The sequence below is a fragment of the Typha angustifolia genome, chromosome 15 (genome assembly GCF_048772165.1).
Source record: "Typha angustifolia cultivar Huaian chromosome 15, ASM4877216v1, whole genome shotgun sequence".
In the NCBI taxonomy this organism is placed as follows: Eukaryota; Viridiplantae; Streptophyta; class Magnoliopsida; order Poales; family Typhaceae; genus Typha; species Typha angustifolia.
Window position 1 is genome coordinate 7,662,584 of NC_133253.1, and position 22,405 is coordinate 7,684,988.

The 22,405-nt window shown below is 35.9% G+C and overlaps 1 protein-coding gene across 1 annotated transcript; it reads right to left on the reverse strand.

Annotated features, from left to right (window-relative positions):
- Window positions 1–283: 283 nt before the first annotated feature.
- Window positions 284–22,087, reverse strand: LOC140779601 (N-terminal acetyltransferase B complex auxiliary subunit NAA25). The gene is made up of 19 exons (XM_073124757.1): window positions 21,741–22,087; window positions 20,269–20,425; window positions 20,064–20,182; window positions 19,888–19,962; window positions 19,613–19,706; window positions 19,380–19,498; window positions 14,261–14,331; window positions 13,696–13,846; window positions 13,393–13,568; window positions 12,199–12,401; window positions 11,103–11,233; window positions 8,500–8,576; window positions 6,529–6,603; window positions 6,221–6,413; window positions 5,007–5,126; window positions 3,882–4,020; window positions 3,616–3,656; window positions 2,039–2,290; window positions 284–1,247 (listed from the first exon to the last, which is right to left on the reverse strand). Exons 1-19 carry the CDS (start codon window positions 21,885–21,887, stop codon window positions 555–557), a joined length of 3,033 nt encoding a protein of 1,010 aa, XP_072980858.1. The 5' UTR covers window positions 21,888–22,087; the 3' UTR covers window positions 284–554.
- Between the last annotated feature and the right edge of the window lie 318 nt (window positions 22,088–22,405).

The window sequence follows — 22,405 nt, forward strand, 5'->3', positions numbered from 1 at the left end:
TCTATTTTTCTTTTTTACTTTATGAAATTACAAGAGCATATAGTTTTCCTTTACTGGTACCGAAAGTATTTGAGATGTCTAATTCACGTCAGGAGTTGAATGGTTTTATGTTTTATGGCTGGGGGGCTCATTGAAATGTAAGCCTCCATCTCCGTCGCCATTTCAAAATTTCGACGGATTTGCTCAAGCATCTGCATTCAAATGTTCAGCGAGTTCTTGGCAGCACTAAATGCAATGAAGCAAGCAAGATATGCTGATAACTTTGTAATTCATAACTATCTGATAATCAGCAAATAAGCATCTCATATTGAAACCAGAATTATTGTACAACTCGACCATTATAATCGAACTCAAACTGCTCAAGGAAATCTGGGTAAAAAAATTGAAAATGATATCAAAATTCTCACAACAAGATTGCAAGGCATGCAGGTCAGCAGCAACAGCCATTGAGCATGGTCTTCTCCCACTAGCCTCTAAATGAAAAGTTAAAAGAAAACAAGTATGCAGAAAATCTCCCTACCACCAGTCCATGGCTCTGTCACAATTTTTTGCACTTATGTGGACTGTTTCAATGAGTCCAATAGCTTCAACTTTAAATGACATAATTGATGGAACTCAGAAAGTGAACTATGCTGCGCCCTAACCATTTTTCTCACCACAGAAGCAGAACTCCACAATTGTAGGGATCCGGCAATCCGTTCACCTAGCTCGGAGTTATTTGCAGCTGCATTCTCTTCTAAAATTTGGAGAACGCGGCCTGGCTCTTCCTCAATACCCCTTCTATGTACATAGGATAACAGGGTATCCATTGCGTTTTCCTCTGACATGCTCATTTGATCCTCTAACCATTTTTGAATTTCTTGGATTGTGTTGCTTAGGCACTGGACTGAATCTCGTATAGCCTGCAACTGGGGCAAGTTTGCCTGATCGGCAGAACTACTTCTCTTTTTCTTTTTTCCATGTGGAAGCATTGACCTCATGCAGCACTGAATAACAAGAATATGCCAAGAAAAGGATTCTGTTACCAATTGCACTAAAACTGGAAGGCAACTACCAGGAGATGTTAATATAGGTTCTGCATGCGTCAGCTGCTCCATGATGCTAGTCTTAATCAAGCTATCCACAATGTGCCAAGAACTTGGACTGCAATTGTCCTTGCTCGGAATAATGGGATGTTTAGAACTCAAGTTCCATGAGTTGAAAAAAACAGCAAAATTTATACAGCTGATCACATCGGACGGGAAATCCTGTAAGTAGGTACACTTTTCATTAGCTTGAATTCACCAAAACGGAGCATGTTAAATTGCAAGTATAGAGCCCAACAAAGGGCACCGATGCAGATATGGGGTAATGGGCACGACAGGTGTATGGCATTGAACTATTCAAGAATTGAACTACTGTGACCAGCACATCACAGGAGGGCTATCCCTATTCAGCCCACTTAAATCCTACTGGGGCTCTAGAATACATAAGAGGAAATAAAAGAAAAGAAAGCATAATCAAACAATTTTAAAAAAAACAGACAACTTATTTATATGTGGCTAGACATGAGATAGCCATTAAGTGCCCAAAGCTTGTCAGTGTTCTTGTAACCCCTAAAATCAAAAAACTTAAGAGGAAGATCTCACTTTATGCACTGCCTTGATAAGTAACAAACTACATTTTAGCATTGTTTACTTGTACTAGTTAAAAAACTGAAACTATTTTAACTTCCAGCAAAGCTCTAGTTGGTTACCAACTACCAACTTGGCTACCTCCATACATATCAACAACCAAGAGAGTTTACCTAGCTAAGACTATTATAATGCTAACCCTTAACCTTCCCTTGCACTTGGTCCATCTAAAGGTCTAGAACGAGCAAATAAAAGAGCGAGATAGAAGAATCATAAGAAACAATAGATTCTTATACCATATAATGCAACATCACAAAGTATAAAATATATACTCATATACTCAATGAGAAGTTAGAATGCTTAGACAAGATAAAGAAAATGAAAAAGCTATAAACTTCAAAAGGAGCATAGATTATTCTTAATACCTTGAAGGACTTTTGCCCCTTTGAGATCCCAGCAATTGCATCTATTGCAACATCAATAGGAAGACCAATGCTCATTGCATATCTATCAAGCAAAATTCTCAATTCTCCAACAACACTAGTTTCGGAGGTTAGGCCATTAGGTTCGATATTTTCCTTGATGGAAGACAAAGCAGCTTGCATAGAAAGATAAACTAGTCGGGGAATAAGTGATTTTCTCTCAATGTCTGTCTTCTCAGTAGGTTTGTGGTTGCACTGGAATGGATACAATAAATTAATATAAAATCTAATGAAAACAAATAACTTGGAATGCACAATTTCTTAATGATAACAACTACTGAAATATCTTTAGCTTCCAGAAGTAACTGGTAATGGTCATTTTACTGATAAATAATAAATCAAGCAAATTTAATTGCGAGTTAACAGAAGAAAAGCTATGAATAGTTGAGCAATTTCAACCAAAAACTTCTATGTTGTTCCTTTGAATGCAACAAGAAGCCAACTAATTTCCTCTATTTTGTATAACTGAAAGCATGTGGCACATTAGAGGAAATGATCCTCCATGGTCTGCAGATTAGCTACCCTTTAACTTTAACATTAAGTTTTTAACTAGATGCTTAATTAGATCAAAAAAAAAAAAAAATTCCTCTTTGATCCTTTGTTCCTTCAACATAACTATTGACCTTCTGAAGTATTCTTAGTTTTTTCCTTCTTTACTACAAAGTCGAGTTATTACGTGAAAACAACAACTGACTAGCATGAAACATCTAATTCATTAGAGGCAGAATGATTGGTCGCTCTTGCAAAAAGAAATTTAGATCTCACAATCCTATAATAAATGATTAATTTTGAAAATTATGCACCTCAAATAAAACTTTTAAACTTTAACTTTGTAGTGGAACCCCCTTCTACATACTTGTAAACCCTAAATTCTTTCACTGAACACAAAGCTCATATTCACATGAACCTCTATTATCTGGCCTTTCCTATATTGCCCATCAATGCAAATTTACACATGACAACCAAGTACACCACTAATGCATTTGCCAAATATTTAACAGTTTTTAAGTCTCATGGCCTTTATTTTTCAATTGATACATATATCTCTGAAAGTTCATAGTACTTGATTATAACTCTTTATGGCAGTTTAATAGGCTACTCTGACTAGGTAATAATTAGTACTAGATTCCATAATCTCAAGCAGTCCCCATTTCCCAATAAAATCTAATGAGTGCCCTATATAATCAAACTCTGGGGAATGCTACTGCACATTAGTGATAAGAAAATATTTTCCTAATCCATAAATTCCGGCGCTTGCCCAATTTATTAAAGAAAGCCAATCTGTTGCCTTGGGGTGACTTGCGTGAAAAGCGTAGTAGTGTATATAAAAGCAGCAATGCCAGCATAGAAGGGAACAATGAAACCTACAGGTAAATAAGCTAGAGATGAAAGTTCGAGAATATATTCTGCAGTTTCTCATAAAGCATATAAGTTTCAATACTATGCCTTAAGAACATAGCCTTCATGATACAAAAACTGCTCATAAATATGGATAAAGTTACTACAATCAAGTAGCATACCAACTTTGCCCTAAAGCATGCAGATCCTTCTTCATATGGTTCTGCAAAAGAAAAATTACACAGTTTAAAAATCCATAAAGACATTTTGCACATCCACACCCAGTCAAAACTGCACCAGCACAAACTAAGATCAGTTTGGGCACTCTGAAACTGTCCCAGCCCAAGAAAGAAAGATAACAAAAGACCCATCATGCTACAAACAGGGAAAATTTGTAGATTAGATGCAAAGGTTAGTACATCAACCAAATAAAATGCAAAAGCCATACCTGAAAGAAAGTTTACACTGGATGTTGGTGACCACCAAGGCCGCGCTTGAAGATCTTCATTAAATGTTAAGGATGTCAACTTGTCCTTAGTTGAGAGCTCAAGCAACTTCGTTCCATAGTTCATATTTTCAAAAATAAACTACAAACAAGAGTAATTGCCTTTGTAATAGATTCCTCACTTCATGGTATTGAGATCAGAAGACATGAATTTCATATCCATCTGACACTAATCCAAGAAAAATGTTTATTTTATTACAAGAAACAAAAGAGATACACTGATCATGATAGATTGCTAATTCACTTAACCAAGTTTACCATTCAATATGGTAATAAGTAATAACAAACCTTTCGGTAGCAAATTACTTACATGTGTAAAGCATATATATGATGGCCTCCACATGAGTGGATCCAAGAGGATGTATGACTTGAAAGAAAGGAAATTATGGGCAAGTGATCACAGGTCTGATGGAGATGGGGATCCCCAAGATTGAAAAACAAATGATATATCTCAAAAGCCACATAATAAGTAGCAGTTTTATTCTATGGTAGGATGAGAGAACTAAAACATATCAAGTATAAACATGCTGCAGTGTCAACCAAGAGAATAGTAGAATTTGACCTCTTAAAAATTCAATCTTTAAGATTTGAAAATAAATCCTATAAATTAGTTGGACGGAGGATATTTAACACCTCTATCTTGCTTGAGAAGGAATAAGCTGGTTTCTCAATTTTCATCATTCCAAATTCAATAGAAATTCTTACCAGACCTTACAAAATTAAATCTCTGGTACATATAAAATTAGATCTAAAACTTAACTGATTTAACTTTGTTGTGACCACAGAGAATTAGTAGCTTTCCTCGGGGAACCCCTTACTACAGGGACACTGGAACTAAAATGCTTCTTGGCAAAGATTATACAGTTAGGGGCGTGAAAAGAAATGCAGCGGGGCAGATTTCTTTATAGAGGAATTCAAAGGAATGTGAGGACCATCAGAGATGGAGGTTTGGCTGGCATATGAGGGCATTTATGGTTAATCACGGTTCCATATTCTCTGCTGGTTCGGGCACCAGCATCTACGTAGGAAGGAGAAACAAAATTGAAGCATATAAGCAGAGCATCTTACTTCAATTTCTTCAACACTATCAGCTTTCTGCTTGAGTTGTAGGATGAAAGATTCAATCCTTGCCATCAGATAGTGTTCTGAGTGTTGCAAGCGTTCTTTGAACTGAACAAATTCAATTACCTGAACAAGTAAACAATTAGCCTACCATGTAACCACAAACATTACAAATTTAACACCATCATAAGAACATGGACTCAATCCTGTCAAGGAGCACAAAATAGCAGCGTATATAGATTAAAGAGCTAGCAAATATAAGCATTAGTTCTATTTACTTACAGTGCTTGAAGCAAACCAGACAGGAGGTTTTGGTATAAAAGCATAGTCTGATATGCAAGAACTACTGAAAGAAAGGATACATATATATAGCTAGATTTCTATAAGAATTCCTTTAGAACTAAGTTCTCTACTGCAGAAACCATTGCCATAAACCTGAGGCAGCTTATTTCCTGCCAACTGCAGTTGTCAACAAATTGTTCCACGTCACTAAAAGCAAATCGGTACAAAGATAGTTGCAGACATCAGAATCATTAAAAGCTAGTCATCGTAACAAGCCAAGATCAAGCAACCTAAATAGAGAATGATTCGGATTGAAATAAACTAAAGTCAAGCTCAAGATTGCCTCAAGCTTGAGTCAAGCTGAAGGCTCAAGCAGACTCTAATCTAAAGCCGGATCAAGCTCAGCTTAGTTTGGCTGGGCCCGCTGGGTAGCAAAGTAACTTCTTTTTCTTTTTTCTTCTTTTTTTGCAGATACCGGTGAAGAGACTCAATTTTTATCATTTGCTTACAAGGAAAATTAAATTTTAGAAACTACAAAGAACATATGAATTGCTACCAGTGTCTCGAAGTGGAACTAAAGACCAGAGCTCCATTCAGTTTGGAAAATTTTGAGAACTTTTTGCAACACCTAGTCTCGATCCCGTGATGTTGATAGAGAGCTCCTACCAACAGCTCTGAAGTATAGAGAGCTTCATACAAGCTGTTCTACTAAACATATTAACTTTACATACCCAGGTGAGTTACTTCAAGCCTAGCATCGAGGAGAGATCAAGCTCGGCTTGTTAATCAAATGAGCAAGCTCAAACCACACCACATATGGCCGAGATCAAGCATCTCGCAAGCTTGTTTGACACCCCTACCGAGAACAAAATCTCTAAACTGTTTTCTTAAACTGGCAAAGGAAAAGGTGTAAAGAATCAACTTGAGGTGTGCTGTACTTTTGTATAATTACGATGGCGATATGCAAGAAAAGTAAGATCAGCAGCTTCTCTCAAATGATCATCCATAAATTTCAAATACTCTTTCACAAGATCAGCAGCTTCATGCCAGAATGGTGATTTCAAAATCTGGGGTAAGATGTGGTGGGAGAGAGTCTCTAGCAGGATGTTTTTCACCTCCAAGGTGCCATACCTATGTAAGAAACTAAACTTTAGAGAAGAAGTATTGGCGTAACCCAATTCATAACACAAAACAAGCAACTTAATATAACAGATGAGTTAGCCAAAGGAAGATCAAGTAAATATACCATTCATATGCTAATGGAAGAGCTCCCAAGTAAGAGTACAGATGCAACAAAGAGATCTTGTATTGCCAGACATATCTGCCAACCAAACAACAAGCTCATCTTCAGCATTAAGGAAGCTCAAGACATCAAAACAAGATTAGAATCTATCAACATGCACAAAATTTCTTTCAAAGCACAAACAAGATTTGATGACCACCTCTAAAAGATGGCTTGGCCAGAATACATGATGTAAGATAACTGATGACATAATCCATCAAGGCTATAGCTCATGACAATGCCCCCCAAAAATGATCATACTCATCAATCAATCATGTTATCGCACATAATACAAATGCAGGGATGCTCCTTGGAATGATATCAGGAACATCAGACTAGTGCCATGCCGGCTAGCACATGTCGTTGAGGCGGGTTGCCAGCACATTGCATGTGCCGACGGCACCCACAAACAAGGGTTAGGGTTTCTTCCGAGGAAGAAGATGATGGCATTTTCAGATCGTGAATTATTATCACAATCCGCATGCAAAATAAGTTAGGATCCGCTTTGCAGAATCATCAATTATTATCAGGATCCGAATGCAAAATAATTTACGATCCTGACTTGTTCCCAAAGCAGATCGTGAGAAATAAGTTATGATTCACTCCCGCTTTAGGGTCTCGTTCAATCTTGAGGAGATGAAGGTGGAGGCAGAAGCAAAGATGGCGCAAAGGAAATGCAACAATGGAGAGAGGTGAATGTATCTCATTATTTTATAGCATGGCCGGCACGTGCCATGACACAGGTCATGCCTGTGGCACAGCAATACTTGTATTTAAGCTACAAAAGACCATAAAATGACACTATTTTATAACTAGCATTTATGTGCACAAGAGTTGCATGGTTGCAGCATATAACCAAACAAATGATCAAAGATCATACATAACAGAAAATCAGAATCCATATATGAGATGCCATGACATAGATTTCCCAAGTAATTTAAAATTACTGAATGGTGAAACGAAGCCAAACATAGGGAGTTCAACTCTGTTCAAGTATTGGGAATTCACTGCTCTAGAATTTAAGGATACTTTAAACTTCCAATCCACAGAATAAGGGCCATTTTTGTTTGCTATACTACACAGTCTCAATTTTGTTTCCCGAAATCATGTGGTTAGGAAAAAGACATGCACAACAACAAAGGTGTCCTTTTCCTTTTACTTTCTCCTCTGGATAATGAGCTATTGCTTCGAGGAATGACTTGATAGATATAAGTGGTAGTCCTGTAGAATCAGCACGACAACAGCCACCACTCTTTCATCCCAACTTTTTGGGGTCAGTAAGCATTAATAATCAGCAAGAAGTATAAATGTAACTCCCTCCACTTGATTATCTCAGTCTAACCATAGATATGCAGGACAAAGATATGGAAAACAGGTTGCAACTAATGGAATCCCTAGAATTAAGCCATAAAGATGTGATTAATAAGTTTAAAGTGTGGCAAAATTAGAAAAATAAAAGGCAAAATATTGATCGACCTCTTACATTTGAGCCAAACAGACATGTACTTCCATACTCTTATATTAGAGCCACAGTATGACAAATACAGCTTTGAGCATTTGATGAGCAGCAAATATGTATACAATAGATTTAAAGGACCTTGATAGCTTGATCAACTAGTTCTTGATGCAAATGCCTCAATAGAATGAGTAATTAAGTGAATCAAAGTTAGACACTTTCTAGTGAGCCTACTGTAACTGGTTGCATAAATGATCTCAAGAGCTTGACCACTTGACCAGTACGACATTTTACTTCTCTACAGACTGGCCAAAAATAAATGGAGAAACTATTCTTCACACGCTAATCTTTTCCTTCAGAAAGGATCCCTCTTAAGCTAGCATACATATGCATATCTGGCAACAATTCTTCAGAAGAAACTCATTTTTGAAAATAGGAATAAATGATGTACACTAGGTAACAAGCTATGATAAATGTACCTCCGTATCGTCAGGCCAAACTCCAAAACAAAAATTGCCTCCAGTAAGTATCCCAAGTTCCTTGTACGCCAGAATAGCTGTTTCAACTTTCATGTAAGTACTCTGATATAAGTTCATTGAATAGATTGTCACATTTTAAAGATATTGTAATGCAAAATAGCTCGTATGCATAATAGGAGAGAAACCTATAGGTTCTTTTTGAAGATAATCGTTCATGGACATGAGTCGAAGTGTTAGGTGATCAGGGAAATAATAGAGAAAATCTCATGATATCTAAAACTGTAAATTCTAGAATCTATGAATGAGCAAACAGTATATCCATCAAAATTTGCCTCACAAAACCAGCAAGAATCACCTGGCAAAAACATCCAAAACATATTGCTTAGAGTACATCATCCCAAAGGTTTCTATGGAGTAGTCTGATTAATCAAATGCAGGATAAACAGGTAATTCAGAGCATAAAAGAAAGGAGATTATGTTTCTTAACATAAGCAACATTTAATTGATAGAACAGCAATCAAAGAAGTCGGACATCATATAGAACATAATTACCATATGACCTTTAGAGGAATAGAGGAGGAACAATAATTAAAATGATCCACTTTAAGCCAGCAACCTCTGTAGCAGATTGACTACCATGAAATTATTGTGACCTAAGCAGAAGCATCTAAAATATTTTGCTTGAAAAACTAATTAATGATACACTTGGGTAGCCAAAATCCTCAGCACCAGCACTCACTTGTATATCACCAATGTGAGCACATCAACCTTACCAAAATTGTGAGATACCTCAGGCCACTAACTTATTATTGCTTTCAAAACTGAAAGAACATTATTGAAGTTTCTGCCACTAGTGCCATCTTCTTTCAAGTGCCAAGGATAATCACATACCTCCGGTGTTGATCCAACTTTAAAAGGCTATTTTCTCTAAAAGTACATTGCAATTGCCAATTGTCACTTCCTGATTCATTATTGAACTCAAGATATCTTTTAAGTACATCTTTGTTTCTTACAATAAAATGGTTTGAATCAATGAATTAATAGTATAGATAGTGGAATATTGACTTTATCTATATTAGGTTCTTTAATATGGCGTCACTCTGAACTATGATGTTCTTTGATTGCTTTTCAAGCCTATTTCCATGTTTTAAGCAGTTCTGTTAATTTGTTTTATCAAAAGATACCATTATATGCTACTCCTTTCCAGATAAATTAACTTGTTTGCTACTTTATTCAGTAGAATCTAAAGGCTCGCGATTTATTTTACATTCACCAACCCCTGACTCCACCAAAGACACCTTTGACGCATCCTTTATACTTTTCTTGAATGTAGAACAAGTGGGTGATGGAGGATGAAAAATATAGGATATTCTATATAGTTTTGGACTTAGGGTCATTAGTTATATTTTCACTTTTGTTTTCAAAATTACTGCAGCAATGGACATTACTGAGGAATATTTTATTATAATTTTTGAAGTAAGTCCTAAATAGTCTATACTATAATTTGTTTAGGTTATCTAAAGAAACCTATTAAATTATAATGTTTGTTTCTTAGGGAGTAGCTTAGGATCAAAGTTCTAAGTTTTGGTTTAGGGATCGGGACAATCAGCCATATGGGCCAATCCATTTCAGCAATTACGGATGGGGATCGAGCGATTACTTCAATCCATGGTTGGTATTTACCTATAAAAGGCTATAAGAGGCTGAAATGTGCAGCGAAAAGATGATGGATTTATGAAAAGAAGTTCCATTTAGTCAGGTGTGTCATGCTAACTCCCTCCTCTTTTTCTTCCTATCTATTCTTCCTCTTTGAAATATTATTCTCTCTTGTTCTCTTCATCTTCTATTCATCTCTACTGAAAGATCCAACATTGGGTTGTAGGAACCCTACTTTGTCTACATCAGCAGGACTATGGCACATGATGCAATATTAGCTATGATTGCTGGTTAGCTTGCCAAACTAAGGTGTACTTAATTCTCCTTTCCCTTCTTCCTTCTGGCCAAAAGTTCTCTCTATGAAAATCATGGGATTGTTAATCTTATATTGCCATGAGGATTCTAATGATTTTAAGATATGAATTTTGCTTAGGATAATCAAAGTGAAAGAGTTTAACATCGTGTAAATATGTTACATACAATATCGGTTACTGGATTGATTAGTCTGGCAGTCCCATAAAATGTAAGTTACTACCTCAGATTTCCAACAAAGAAGCCAAAAAAGGTAATTTCTAGACATTTAGATATATTAACAAGGTAACAAATACTACTTTTTAAAGTTTTAAAGTTGAAGAATCACCATTTTTATTTAATATCTGTCCCAATAATATATATATTTCGAATATTAAAGCAGACTTCTAGAAACTAGCCAATTTACAGATTCCAAATATATTGTTGTTAACTTACCTTTTATTCTGTACATAGTATTGAAAGAAAAGATAGACAGTGCCAATGAGTTCTCACTACACTCATTCATTGTATCATGGTTGAGGAATGGAAACAATAAACTAAAATCAATATAAAATCTCAGGGAAAAGACGTAAAAAAGAATTTGCATCCTACATATTGAAACAATTTAGTTTAAGTAACCTAAGAGAAGTATATACCAGGACAAGAATATTGCTTGCCATTGACAAAAGTTCTTCACCATGCATGTTTTCCTGAGGATCCAGGTCCCTTGAAAGTGGTAGGTTCTCACAGAACATCTTGACCATTTTTATAGCAGTGTCTTCATGTTCTGAGATTTAAAATATTCCAAATTAGAACAGAAGAGTCAAAATAGTTTAAAGAAAATAAAATGAAATTACAAGTAGCTTAAATTAGTAGATTGATTCACAAGCAACTTTAAAAAGGGAGGATGTGACAATGTGGGTAGGAAGGTAAGAATGTATCTCCATTCCCTTTCTCTGACTATGATTATATCAATGTGTGTGTGTGTATTCAACTACAAAATAAGTACTAATGAGAAAAATACAAGTTCAGGATCGTCAAATATATCTTGAAAAACAGTAAAATTGTTTCGGGGGAATTAAAAATTCCAAATCAAAAGTGAACCTCAATTGTACAGATTTGGCATTGTCCACAAAACTGTAGCAAAATTACAATATCAATTGTTGACTAACTGAAGTAAGATTATCATGGCAAAGTTGTTTTACATCCTTTGCTGACTGACTTGTTATCAAGCAGCTCGTTAATCCATACATCTGACGATAATAGGCTTGAAATTAAGTGTTAATTAACACTAAATGAGTCGAGGAGGATTTCTATACCAGAATTCAGTTTCAAGGCAAGATTGATCTAAGCTAGGCTCATTTAACTATGTAAGCTCATATAGGTTAGGTGGTTAGGCCCCTACATATCAAAAGAACAATAGATCTACTGATGATACACAAGTTTTAAGTACAAACTAAGGATATGTTTAACTCGACAAAAGAATAAAGATTTTAGGCTTATATATATATATATACACACACACAACTATGCAGTAATGGATAAGCGTTGAGCCATCCATGCCAGCAAGGTACTAGAAGAACAAAACTAATCGACAAGGTGGTGTTGTTACATAGGCACATGGCGATTGTCCCCCATACTATGTTGGCGTGAAACCATGTCAAATAGCACCTTGCCAACAGGTGTGCCAGCAGCACTTAAAAGTTAAAACCTCAAATAAAGTTGTGAAGCATCATTCTGACAAAGACATACCTTTATTCGACCTCGTGAACATGGCACCAAAAAGTTCTTGAACCTTAAAATTTGTTATAGCCTGCCCAATCTTTTTTATTGGTGAAGTTGATGAAGCTTCTGATATTCTAGAAAACTTCTCTAGTAACTCCGCTTTCTCATCTTGTGTTAGCATGTGAAAGAACAATTCCACATCAGAAGCAAAGCAAGACAAATGACTGAACCTGTACGTGTCAAAGACATTCAATAATTAAAGTAGGTGGAATCTATTGTCAGCAAAAAATTAATTAAAAGAATCATAAACAAATAAGTTTTAAAACATAGTTATCAGGATTAGAAGAATTTCTAAATTAAAGACCATATGCATAAAAAGAAAACATAGATAAGAAGGCATGAGGATTTCAATTATCCAACGTTTTATGATTGGGCTAGCCACTTAGCCTTGTTAGCCACAAACAAGGGCCAAGAAGATCTCAAAACCCCATTTTCAATAATCAAACAAGAAAACAAACACTAATAATTATCCATCGTTTTAATCCTGAAAGAGAAGATCCAAAAATCCAAAATGTCATGCTTTTTTTCTTTCTTGGGAGTGCTAGATTGTGTTGAAAGGAGAAACAGGAATATTCTCAACATTCAGTAATATGCAAACAGGGTGGACAAGGGAATGAATTACAAATATAGGAAAGCCTTGTAGCTAGAAATTATTTCTTGTAACATCACATGCTTTAAAATTTATCTTGCTTCAGTATGCTGCAAGTTAAGCAAAATTGGTTTTCCTATTGACATGTTTTATGTGTGCAATTTGGGGAGTAAAAGAGAAACAGGCAGGGGATGGCATGTTCGATATCAAAAGAAGAAATAGGAGGGGAGGAAGAACTTATCATGGTAAACAAATAAATAAGCCACAGAAAATATACATATCACAAAGGCAGAATTAATGAAAGAAAAAATCACTTGAGCAAGCACCCATTACCTAAGTTAATCATAAGGTAGGTAATGTTAATCATAAGGTAGGTAATGTTAATCATAAGGTAACTGCTAAAATGGAAAAAAAAATTACTTATAAATTTACATATAATCAAACATTCCAGAAACCACAGGATTACATAAGACTAACTCACAAATCAAAATCATTCAATCATCTTCTGTAATAAAAAGAAAATAAGCACAAAGACAAAAAATTTCAAAATTTAAGTCCTCCATAAAACAAACCTATAAAAATAATCAAGCAAGGCCTCCATAAACTTGCCATCATCAGCTCTCCCATTTAGGCGGTATCGCTTTTCAATTTCAAGATTAGCTAAGTACGGTCCTCTAACACAGTTGTCATGGGTGTCCTTTTGCAACATTTGTACAAATGACAAAGCATTTGATAGGCGTGAATCAAACTGCAGGTATGCATTAGTCAGATATAAAGCACCATTTGGATAAAAAGAACTACAATTAGAAGAAAAAAAAATTAAAAAAACTTTTAAGAAATTGATAACAGCTCCTTTAAGTAATTGAGAGAAGTACCACTTCCTCAGTCAGATGAGTCTCTTTGGACTCTCTAGAATCCGTGGAACTCGGTAAACCCGTATAATGACTAGTGCTTACTTTAGACCAATACGTATCATCCTCCAGTAAACAGCCTAAATAATGGAGAAATGACTCCCAATCATCAGGACTGCCCAATAAAAAAAGGGATCATCATCAAATAATAGAAAATTTAATCCCAAATTGCCAATTAAAAGATGCACCAAGGATTCTAAATTTGATAACAAAATTTTAACAAAGAAGAAAAAAATTTCTTCCATCACAAGTGGAGCTTATTGGCTTGGAACTAAACTAGAACCTAGATGTACAAAACAACATTTTGGGAAAAGAGAATTAGGACATATTGTAATAGAATAGCAGGTAAATACCACAGCAATAAAACAGTAAGTTTCAGCACTATAACTTCATCAACTTCTCTCGATGTTTTTGATTAGCCAGATATTTAAAAACATGACTATGTACTGTGGAAGAAATGAGAGTGGTTTGTATGTGTCCTTTTAAAATAGTGATTCGTGTATAAACAAATTATACAATATAAGCATACCAGGATTCAAGGACTTTCTGGAAAACCTCTGCAGCAGCAGCATAATTACATGCATGAGAAAGAAGCCTCCCCTGTCAACTTGACATCAAACAAGAATATAAGAAAAATATAACTTGAAAGGCAGGGCAAGCATGATTTGTTATTTTAAGCATATAACAAACTTAACCAGAAATTCGTTATTTTATGCAAATAAGAAACTTTTATCTAGCTAAACCTAAAGACATTTTAATTGCATAGTAGCTGGAAAGCCTCCTAATTGATTTGCATATAATCTTGCCAAAAATACATAAATTTCTCAAAGATAAATAGAAGATAGAACGTGACAGTTTCCAGTAAATTACTAAATGGTCACAAGATTATACTTTGTACCACAAAATGGTCTACTCTAACCTTTGTTGGACTATCTAAATGCAACCAAACTCTAAAGATGTATACAAGTTCAGGACATAATTAGAAGTGCAGGTTCTCGATACATATCACCACTACTATGTAGTTTGCACTAGAGAATGTAATGATCTCCCTCTGAGTGCGTAGTGCATACACAATTAAGTGATTAACAGAGGAACAACATGAACTATGTAATCTGACACAATATTACTGATGAATGAGAAGAGTAGATAGTCTATAAATAGTGCTTCTAATCAAGGTTCCCAGTTTCGGCTGATTCCAATCCTGGCCAAACTGGTTTTGGCTAGGGTATCGACCGATCCTGACCTAAGAATCCAACAATCCCCCCCCCCCCCCCAAGCTGTTTCTCTCTTTTCTTTCTTTCTCTCTTTCTCATCATTCTCTTTTTCACCAGTGATTGAGTAGATCTCTGGTGACCTTGACCTTCGGCGACATTCTCTGACGAAGATCTGACGACCTCGGGTGAGTCTTTTTTTTTAGTTTCTAATTCCTTTCTCTTTTTCTTTTTTTCACTGCGCACCTACTGCTACTGCTATGGTGAAGCAACAGCAGCAGTAGGGTGCTGCTGGTGCACACCTACTGCTGCTGCGCACTTGTTGCTACTTCACCACAGCAACACCAGCGCTACTGCTAAGAAGTTGAGAGGCTGAAAGAGGCAGGGAGAGGTGGAAATTGAAAACTAGAAAGAAGTAAAGAAAAAAATAGCAAAAAAATTGAGAGGGTTTTATTTTCATAAAATTTAAATTATTTTGTATTTTATTTTAATTTTTGTTTATGTTTTTTAGTTATAGAGTTAAAATATCAATGGCTCCAAAAGAGAAGTCATATGATACCGATATTGGGTGGCAACATTATAGCACTATTAGGCAAGATAAAAAATGTGTTAAATGTAACTGGTGTGAAAATAAAATGAGTGGTGGTGTCAGCCGTTTGAAAAAATATTTAGCTGGAAGGTAAGGTAAGGAAATGTACCAGCTTGTACTCAAGTATCTATGAAAGTTAGAAAAGACGTGTTGGTTCATCTAATTGGCAAAAAGAATTATAAACAATCTACACAATAAAAAAAGTCAAGGATTCGTGAAGAATTGATGCATAATTCTGTACACATTGATGATGATAGCAATGAGCAAAGTAAGAAAGATGAGGAGAGACAGATAAAGAGGACAATGAAAAAGAGTAGAAATATGCATAGAGAAGAGGAAAAAATGAGAAGCACTGGTGGTAACTTTCAAAAATCTAGATCAGTTAATATACAGAGAGAGAGAGAATAAACCTACCAGTACTAGTCATGATACACCTGATGGTGAGATCGTCCCATTTACATTTGTTGAAGAAAGTCAAAGAGGTATTAGGATTAAAGACAGAGAAACTGAGGATGTATATATATATCAGCGATGTCGTCATGAGAATATTGCTTCCTATGATTATGATACATCAAGTATTTATTGTTTAGAACTATCACAAGATCCATATGCTAGTTATTATTCTCAGTATTCTTAGATACAAGATCCATATGTTGATTATTATCCTGCTCAGACACAAATAACACAACAAGATCCATACAATATAACTAGTATGATAGAATTACTTTTTAGAGCATTAGGTCTCAGACATCATTATTTACAAACATACGGTGATTATGAGAATGAAGACCATAGGTATTTTAAATAATATTTAGAATTTTATGTAATTAAAAATAATCTGATCCGATACGAACGACTAATACGACCTATAGGTATTGTTTTTCTGAACGACCGATACTAATCCCGATACTGGGAACCTTGCTTTTAATATATCAATGCTCATTATTGTAATCAACAAGTTTTACCACTTATAGTTACACCAAAAAGGTTTTCATATGCCAAGCAGAAAATAATGGTAGCAATGTAGCATGCCAAGAAGAAGATGCTCACAAAGGCACAAAATCAATGAACAACAATAAATATTGTTCAATTGTTCACTACTCTCAAAGTTGAAAATTGTGGCATACCATTAATTAGAACTAGCTAAAGCATAGAATGCATCTAACATCTACTATCTAGAAAAACACGGAATCAAATAAATGCACCACTTTAAATCAAGACAGGCAATAAAAACTTCAAGATCAAAGAAAGAATATTGGTACAAGGTCTTTCTAGAGTTTTAGTTTTTTATGTCAACTTTCTACATGAAAAAGTGCTGATTATATGAGAGAAATCCCATGCATCACACTTTGGCAAGTTTATGCAGAATTTAATCTAATGCATATAATGCTTGCAAGTTGCCAAAACAATCTTTTAAAAAGGAGATGTCTGCTGAAATCTATAAGCTCGTTGAACATTTAGGTGTCCTGCCAAAGAGTTAACAACTTAAGATCATGCTATCAGGGGGACATCTAAAGGATCCCCACAATAGCAAGGGAGGTGTCAGCACTCATCATTGGAGCATCCTAGATGTTGATACCATATTTTGAGACAGAATAGTTCAATTACTAGCAAAGATAGTCCCTTCTACGTTGAGCACAGAAGAAAAATTAGAAAACATGCTACCCTACAGAGAGAGAGATGCGCTATTCATCTCCTCTTTGCAACTGAATTTCTTAGAACTGAAACCTTCTTATTGAGTAAAGTTTGCTATTTTATCATGTTGTTCATTAGATCTTAATGAAAGGAGTTACCAAGGTTCTGAAAATTGGGATTGATTGCCCGGAAAATAATACGGATCGACAGTATCAGCCACACATATCGGACTAATTTTTAATTACGTAAAATTCTAAAATTTTTGTAAAATGCAGGAAAAATCCTAAACTTTAAATATATATATATATATATACACACACAAAAATGGGATAATATAAATTACTCTATGTGAATTCAATGGGATTTCCCAACTTTCTAAAAGAGAACATAAGTCTGAAACTGAAAAAGAAAATAATTTCCTTATTTCTCTAGAGAGTTCTACAACTCTCTAGTCAAGTCTCCCTCACTCTACTCTCTTCCCCTCTCTAAAGTATAGCCAGGATCTCTCTCGTCTCCTCTTATACTATCTCCCTCTCTTCTCTTATTGTTGTCTCTCTCTCCTCTCTAGTCTCCCTTTCTTTGTCTTTCTCTCTACTCTCTCTCTCTCTCTCTATATATATATATATATGCGTTTGGCGACAATTGTAGGGTTATTGCAACAATTGTAAGGTCACTATAGTAGAGAGTAGAGAGACAACAAGAGGGACAGAGAGAGAAAGGGAGGGACAGAGAGAGAACGAGGGAGAGGGAGAGAGAGAACGAGAGAGAGGGAGAGGAGAGGGAGACAGAAGGGAGAATATCGTAGAGAGAGATTGTTGGAGAGGGTGGTAGTCATCAAAGAGAGGTGGAAGAGAGGACATTGGTGAGAGAGGGGAGAAAGGGTAAAAAAACATAGAGAGAGAAACAAGGAATCACCAAAGTTGTCGAAGGTTACGAAAGCCGACAGAGACAGTCGCCAAATGTTGTCGAATATTGAGATTGAGGGATCTACCATCACTGTCATAGACTCAAAAGAAAAACGAGTAGAAATGGAGAGGGTAAAAGTAGGGGAAAAAGGAGATATCCCCAATCAAATTAGGTTGGATAAAATCTAAACAGACCATATCCAAACCATCACCGATCCGCGCTCAATTTTGCCAAAAACCAATTTTTTTGGATTGGCGTTGACTCAGAATCGACCAAACTAGAAACCTTGGGAGTGATATGATTTTATTACGTGGGTTAAGTTAGTCGAGTCGATTGGGTCGAGTCGAGTCAACTTAAGTTTAGTTAGTTAGTTTTATCTTATTATTTTAACTTTTAAATTTTAAATAAATCAGATAATCCATATATGAATTCAATTCGCTAGAATTTTACTTCTATAAATAGGAGTAGATATGTGTTGATAAATTATCATTGAATGAATCTGAGTTTAGCCAAATTATTCTTATCGTCTTTATTTTTTACTGTAGTCATTAAATCGATTTTATTTTTTTAGAAATAAATCATAACCATAGAAGCATTTTAATCTTTCCAGCCCTAGTCATCTTCCTCCACCAATAGCCAACCTATCTTATGACCGTACACCGCCACTCTTGGTTGTCCACCACCATCCGATGATCGCCGCAACATTGGATATTTACTGCTATGCCCTGTTCTGACCTTGCTCTATTATTTTGTTTATATATTTTCATCCAGACTTCCAATTTAGGTTAAACTAGAGCCATTAGAACCCTATCTCATAAGGCTATCACTACCTAAATTTTTATAATTTGCTTACGTCCAAATCGATCCAGATTTGATATGTAACAGGGAGACACCACATTATTGCATCAAGGATATCAAAACTTCAATATCTTCATTTATTAACTACCTAAAAGGCTTAGTCAAGCACAACCAAGGAGGTTATATACTTCATACTATTATTTATCCCAAGTGCTTCAAACCAAAATTAAGATACGAAAAACCTACTTAGAAACAATTTAGATATAACTTCTCAAATACAAGTGGTGTGAAGCTGACATGATGTCCAAGTTACCTAGGCAATGGCGATTTTATAACTGGAAAATTACCGAACAGAGTAGATGCAAATGTCAAAACCAAGTATCTAGATCTAGAAAGTTGATTTCATGGTCAAGAAGACACCAAATGGAATGAATATTGAAAGGTAAAAGAAAGAAACAAAAGAATATATATGACAGCCAAAGTGCAAGGGAAAATGAAATTAAAACTACCTTCATGCGTAACTTGTCCTCCTCTCTTGCAATAAGAGAACCTAGATTTCCAGAGAGCACTTCCAAAGCAGTGTCATACTTTGCTTGTTGTTCCAATATTGAAATATATATAGCAAGGGCTGCCACATATTTGGCAATGATGTCAAGAAAAGTTAACACTACCGCAGGCAAAAGGAAGCATGATGCTAGTCTTTTTGCCCTGCTTAACATTGGAGAAAAACAATAAAGTGCACCTTCTGCCTCATGCAAACTATGTAAATTGATGTGCTTTTTGAGCAAGGCTTCAGCTAACAGTAATAATTTATCACCTCCCCTGCTTAACAGTACCTAACACAGGACAAAAGAATCAATTAAGGATAATCATGAAAGGAGAAGATGAATATGATTGTGCTATGATCCTATCACCCAAAAATGCCAAATTTTGAATCAACACAGTCACGTAGGTGAGAACTGAATATAATAACTAGAGGAATAAATCAGAAGATCAAAGAAAAAATTAAAGACATGCCTGCAACTGTATGCTGCAAACTGCCCATAGTAAGAACCTTTCTTCACCCACAATCTTATACATTTTTATAGCTGTCTGCCAAAAGATACAGTAACAAATTCAGAATGAAACACGCACTGTATCTTAATAGATGAAGGACCAAAAGCAAAATAAAAGTAGTATAAAACAGCATATACCTGCTGTTGTTTCACATATGAGTACTCACGAACGTAACAGTTAAAAAGGCCCATCATTATTTCCAAATTGTTTGGGTACTTTCCACAAGCATGCTCATAGCAAGAAGTAGCCAGATCCACTGGTAAGAAAATCAGATATAAAGCTCAAATATTCAGAAGTATAATTTCCAAAAAGAGAATGAACATGAGATGAATGTGGACAGACAGCGGTCAAGCCTTTGAAATACAATCTGTAAAGTGTTGAGCGTCAGATCATCAATATGGACGGCATTATCTGAACACAACAGCTCCTTGGCATTTAAACACATGCTCAATGCTTCATCAGGCTTTCCCATTCTTTCTAAAATAAGAGCCTTGAGTGCCTGACAGGAAATAAATTTGCAAACAAACTTAACACTGGCAGAAGTCATGTAGACAAGCAATATATTTCAAGCAAGCATCAGGGTTGAGAGTTAAAAGACCTCTCAAGAATGAATAAAGAAATTACAAACCTTGCAACCCTATGCCAATTGTCATACAGTTGTTCACCAAAGAGTATCCATTATTTCCAATATCAATTAGCATTGAATTCGTAAATGAACTATCTCACAGCCACAAATGTATAACACACAATAGGCTACATAATGAAATATCCAAATAAAAGATACATGATCTATCTTTCTAATTAGTGACAAACAAAGAGACCTCGGTTCTACAGATCAACATATAGGACAAATAAAATCTTGCTTTCAGAAAATACATGTGATGGGATGAAAACAATCCCTGGTATGGCTGGCATCACTCCATGGAATTTGAACCCCCAAAAGTAAGATCCCTGGTATGGCTGCCCATGCCTACTACAGATCTGAACCCCCAAAAGTAAGATCCTTATTATAGTGCCATTCTCTAATAGTTTGAACCGTGAGCCTGCTTCACACTATCTGCATGGGGTAGAATGAGAAGTAATTTCACCTCACCTCTACAAGTTTGTTAAAGCACCTTTTTCTCTAAACTTTCTAGAAATTAATGTTGGCAAATAGTTGCCAAGCCCTGATATGCATACATACTATTGCCATCACTACTGTATGAAACATGTCGTCTATTTAAGATTCACGATGAGTTCAAATGCACTGAGTATAATCTATTATCCATATATTTATCAGGAGCCTCACCTTTTACTATTTCTGTTTTCTAACTATTGACATCCACATCCTGAACAAAATTTATAGAAGAAGTCTCTGGAAAACCAAAGATAGCTCTTCTATTCTTCCAGTTGAAATGTGACAGCCTCTTCTTGTTGTCAATGGAATCTCTGTTCCGCAAAGCTAAAGGCAAAAAAACATTCCCATAAATATTTTGTTCCCTATTAGCACTAATATGAATACATTCCAAGGCTAACTACACTTCAAGAAAACAAAATGCAAAGAACCACTCAAGTCCCCGTAAAGGTTTAACAATTTTACTTTTCTTATCTTCTACAAAATTGTCAAAGTTTCCTCCCTTTACAGGGAACCTTTTTCTAATCCGCCAATTTGTCAACTACGACGGCATTTGTTGCACCGATTCGAATGGAGCATCTACTTCCAGGAGGTGCAACCAGGTTTCCCATAACAATCGAAAAGAGAATAGAAGGAAACAAAGATATACGATTTGCTTCCAAAATTGCCTGAGAGATCAAGAAAAGAGGAAAGAACCTACCAGGGCATAAGGAGAATTCGGGTACTTGGCGAGGAGAGCGACGGAGAGCTTGAGAGCTGCCTTGAACTGGCGGGAGTCGACGGCGTCCCATATTGGCCGGACCCGCCGCTCCGGGACCCCTCCGGCCAACCCGAGCTTGGACGCCATTAGCGCTGGATCTACGGTAATATCTAGGGTTTCAAGACCAACTTAGGCTTTCTTTCTTCTGGTTCTTGGGATTCTTCGGCTTGGAGAGGAGAGATAGGGCGAGAAAGAGGAGAGAGGAGAGAGGAGGGAGGAGAGTGAGCAAGGAAGAGGGAGGGAGAATGGGGTTTATCGATGAGATCTGTTGCGCACGATAAGTGCCTCGTACGCACGGCAGGCGCACGATAGTGCAGCACGAGCGGTAACCTAGTTCGGCCGATGTGGCCGTCTCCAATCCATCTATCCTGTAGCAACAGGTCGGATTTTATTCGGATCCTTCAATAAGGATCCAGATGTGATGTGAACACTTGCTCTAGATGATCGAATGGTGACAAGATCATATCCCTATCTAATTTTTACTAATACAAATATCGATACAGACAGTAAGTATATCAAAACTTTTTTATTATTATTAATAAAAATTTAATAGTCTTCCACTTAAATCAATATTGTTACACTCGTATAGCATGAGTCCTTTTAGC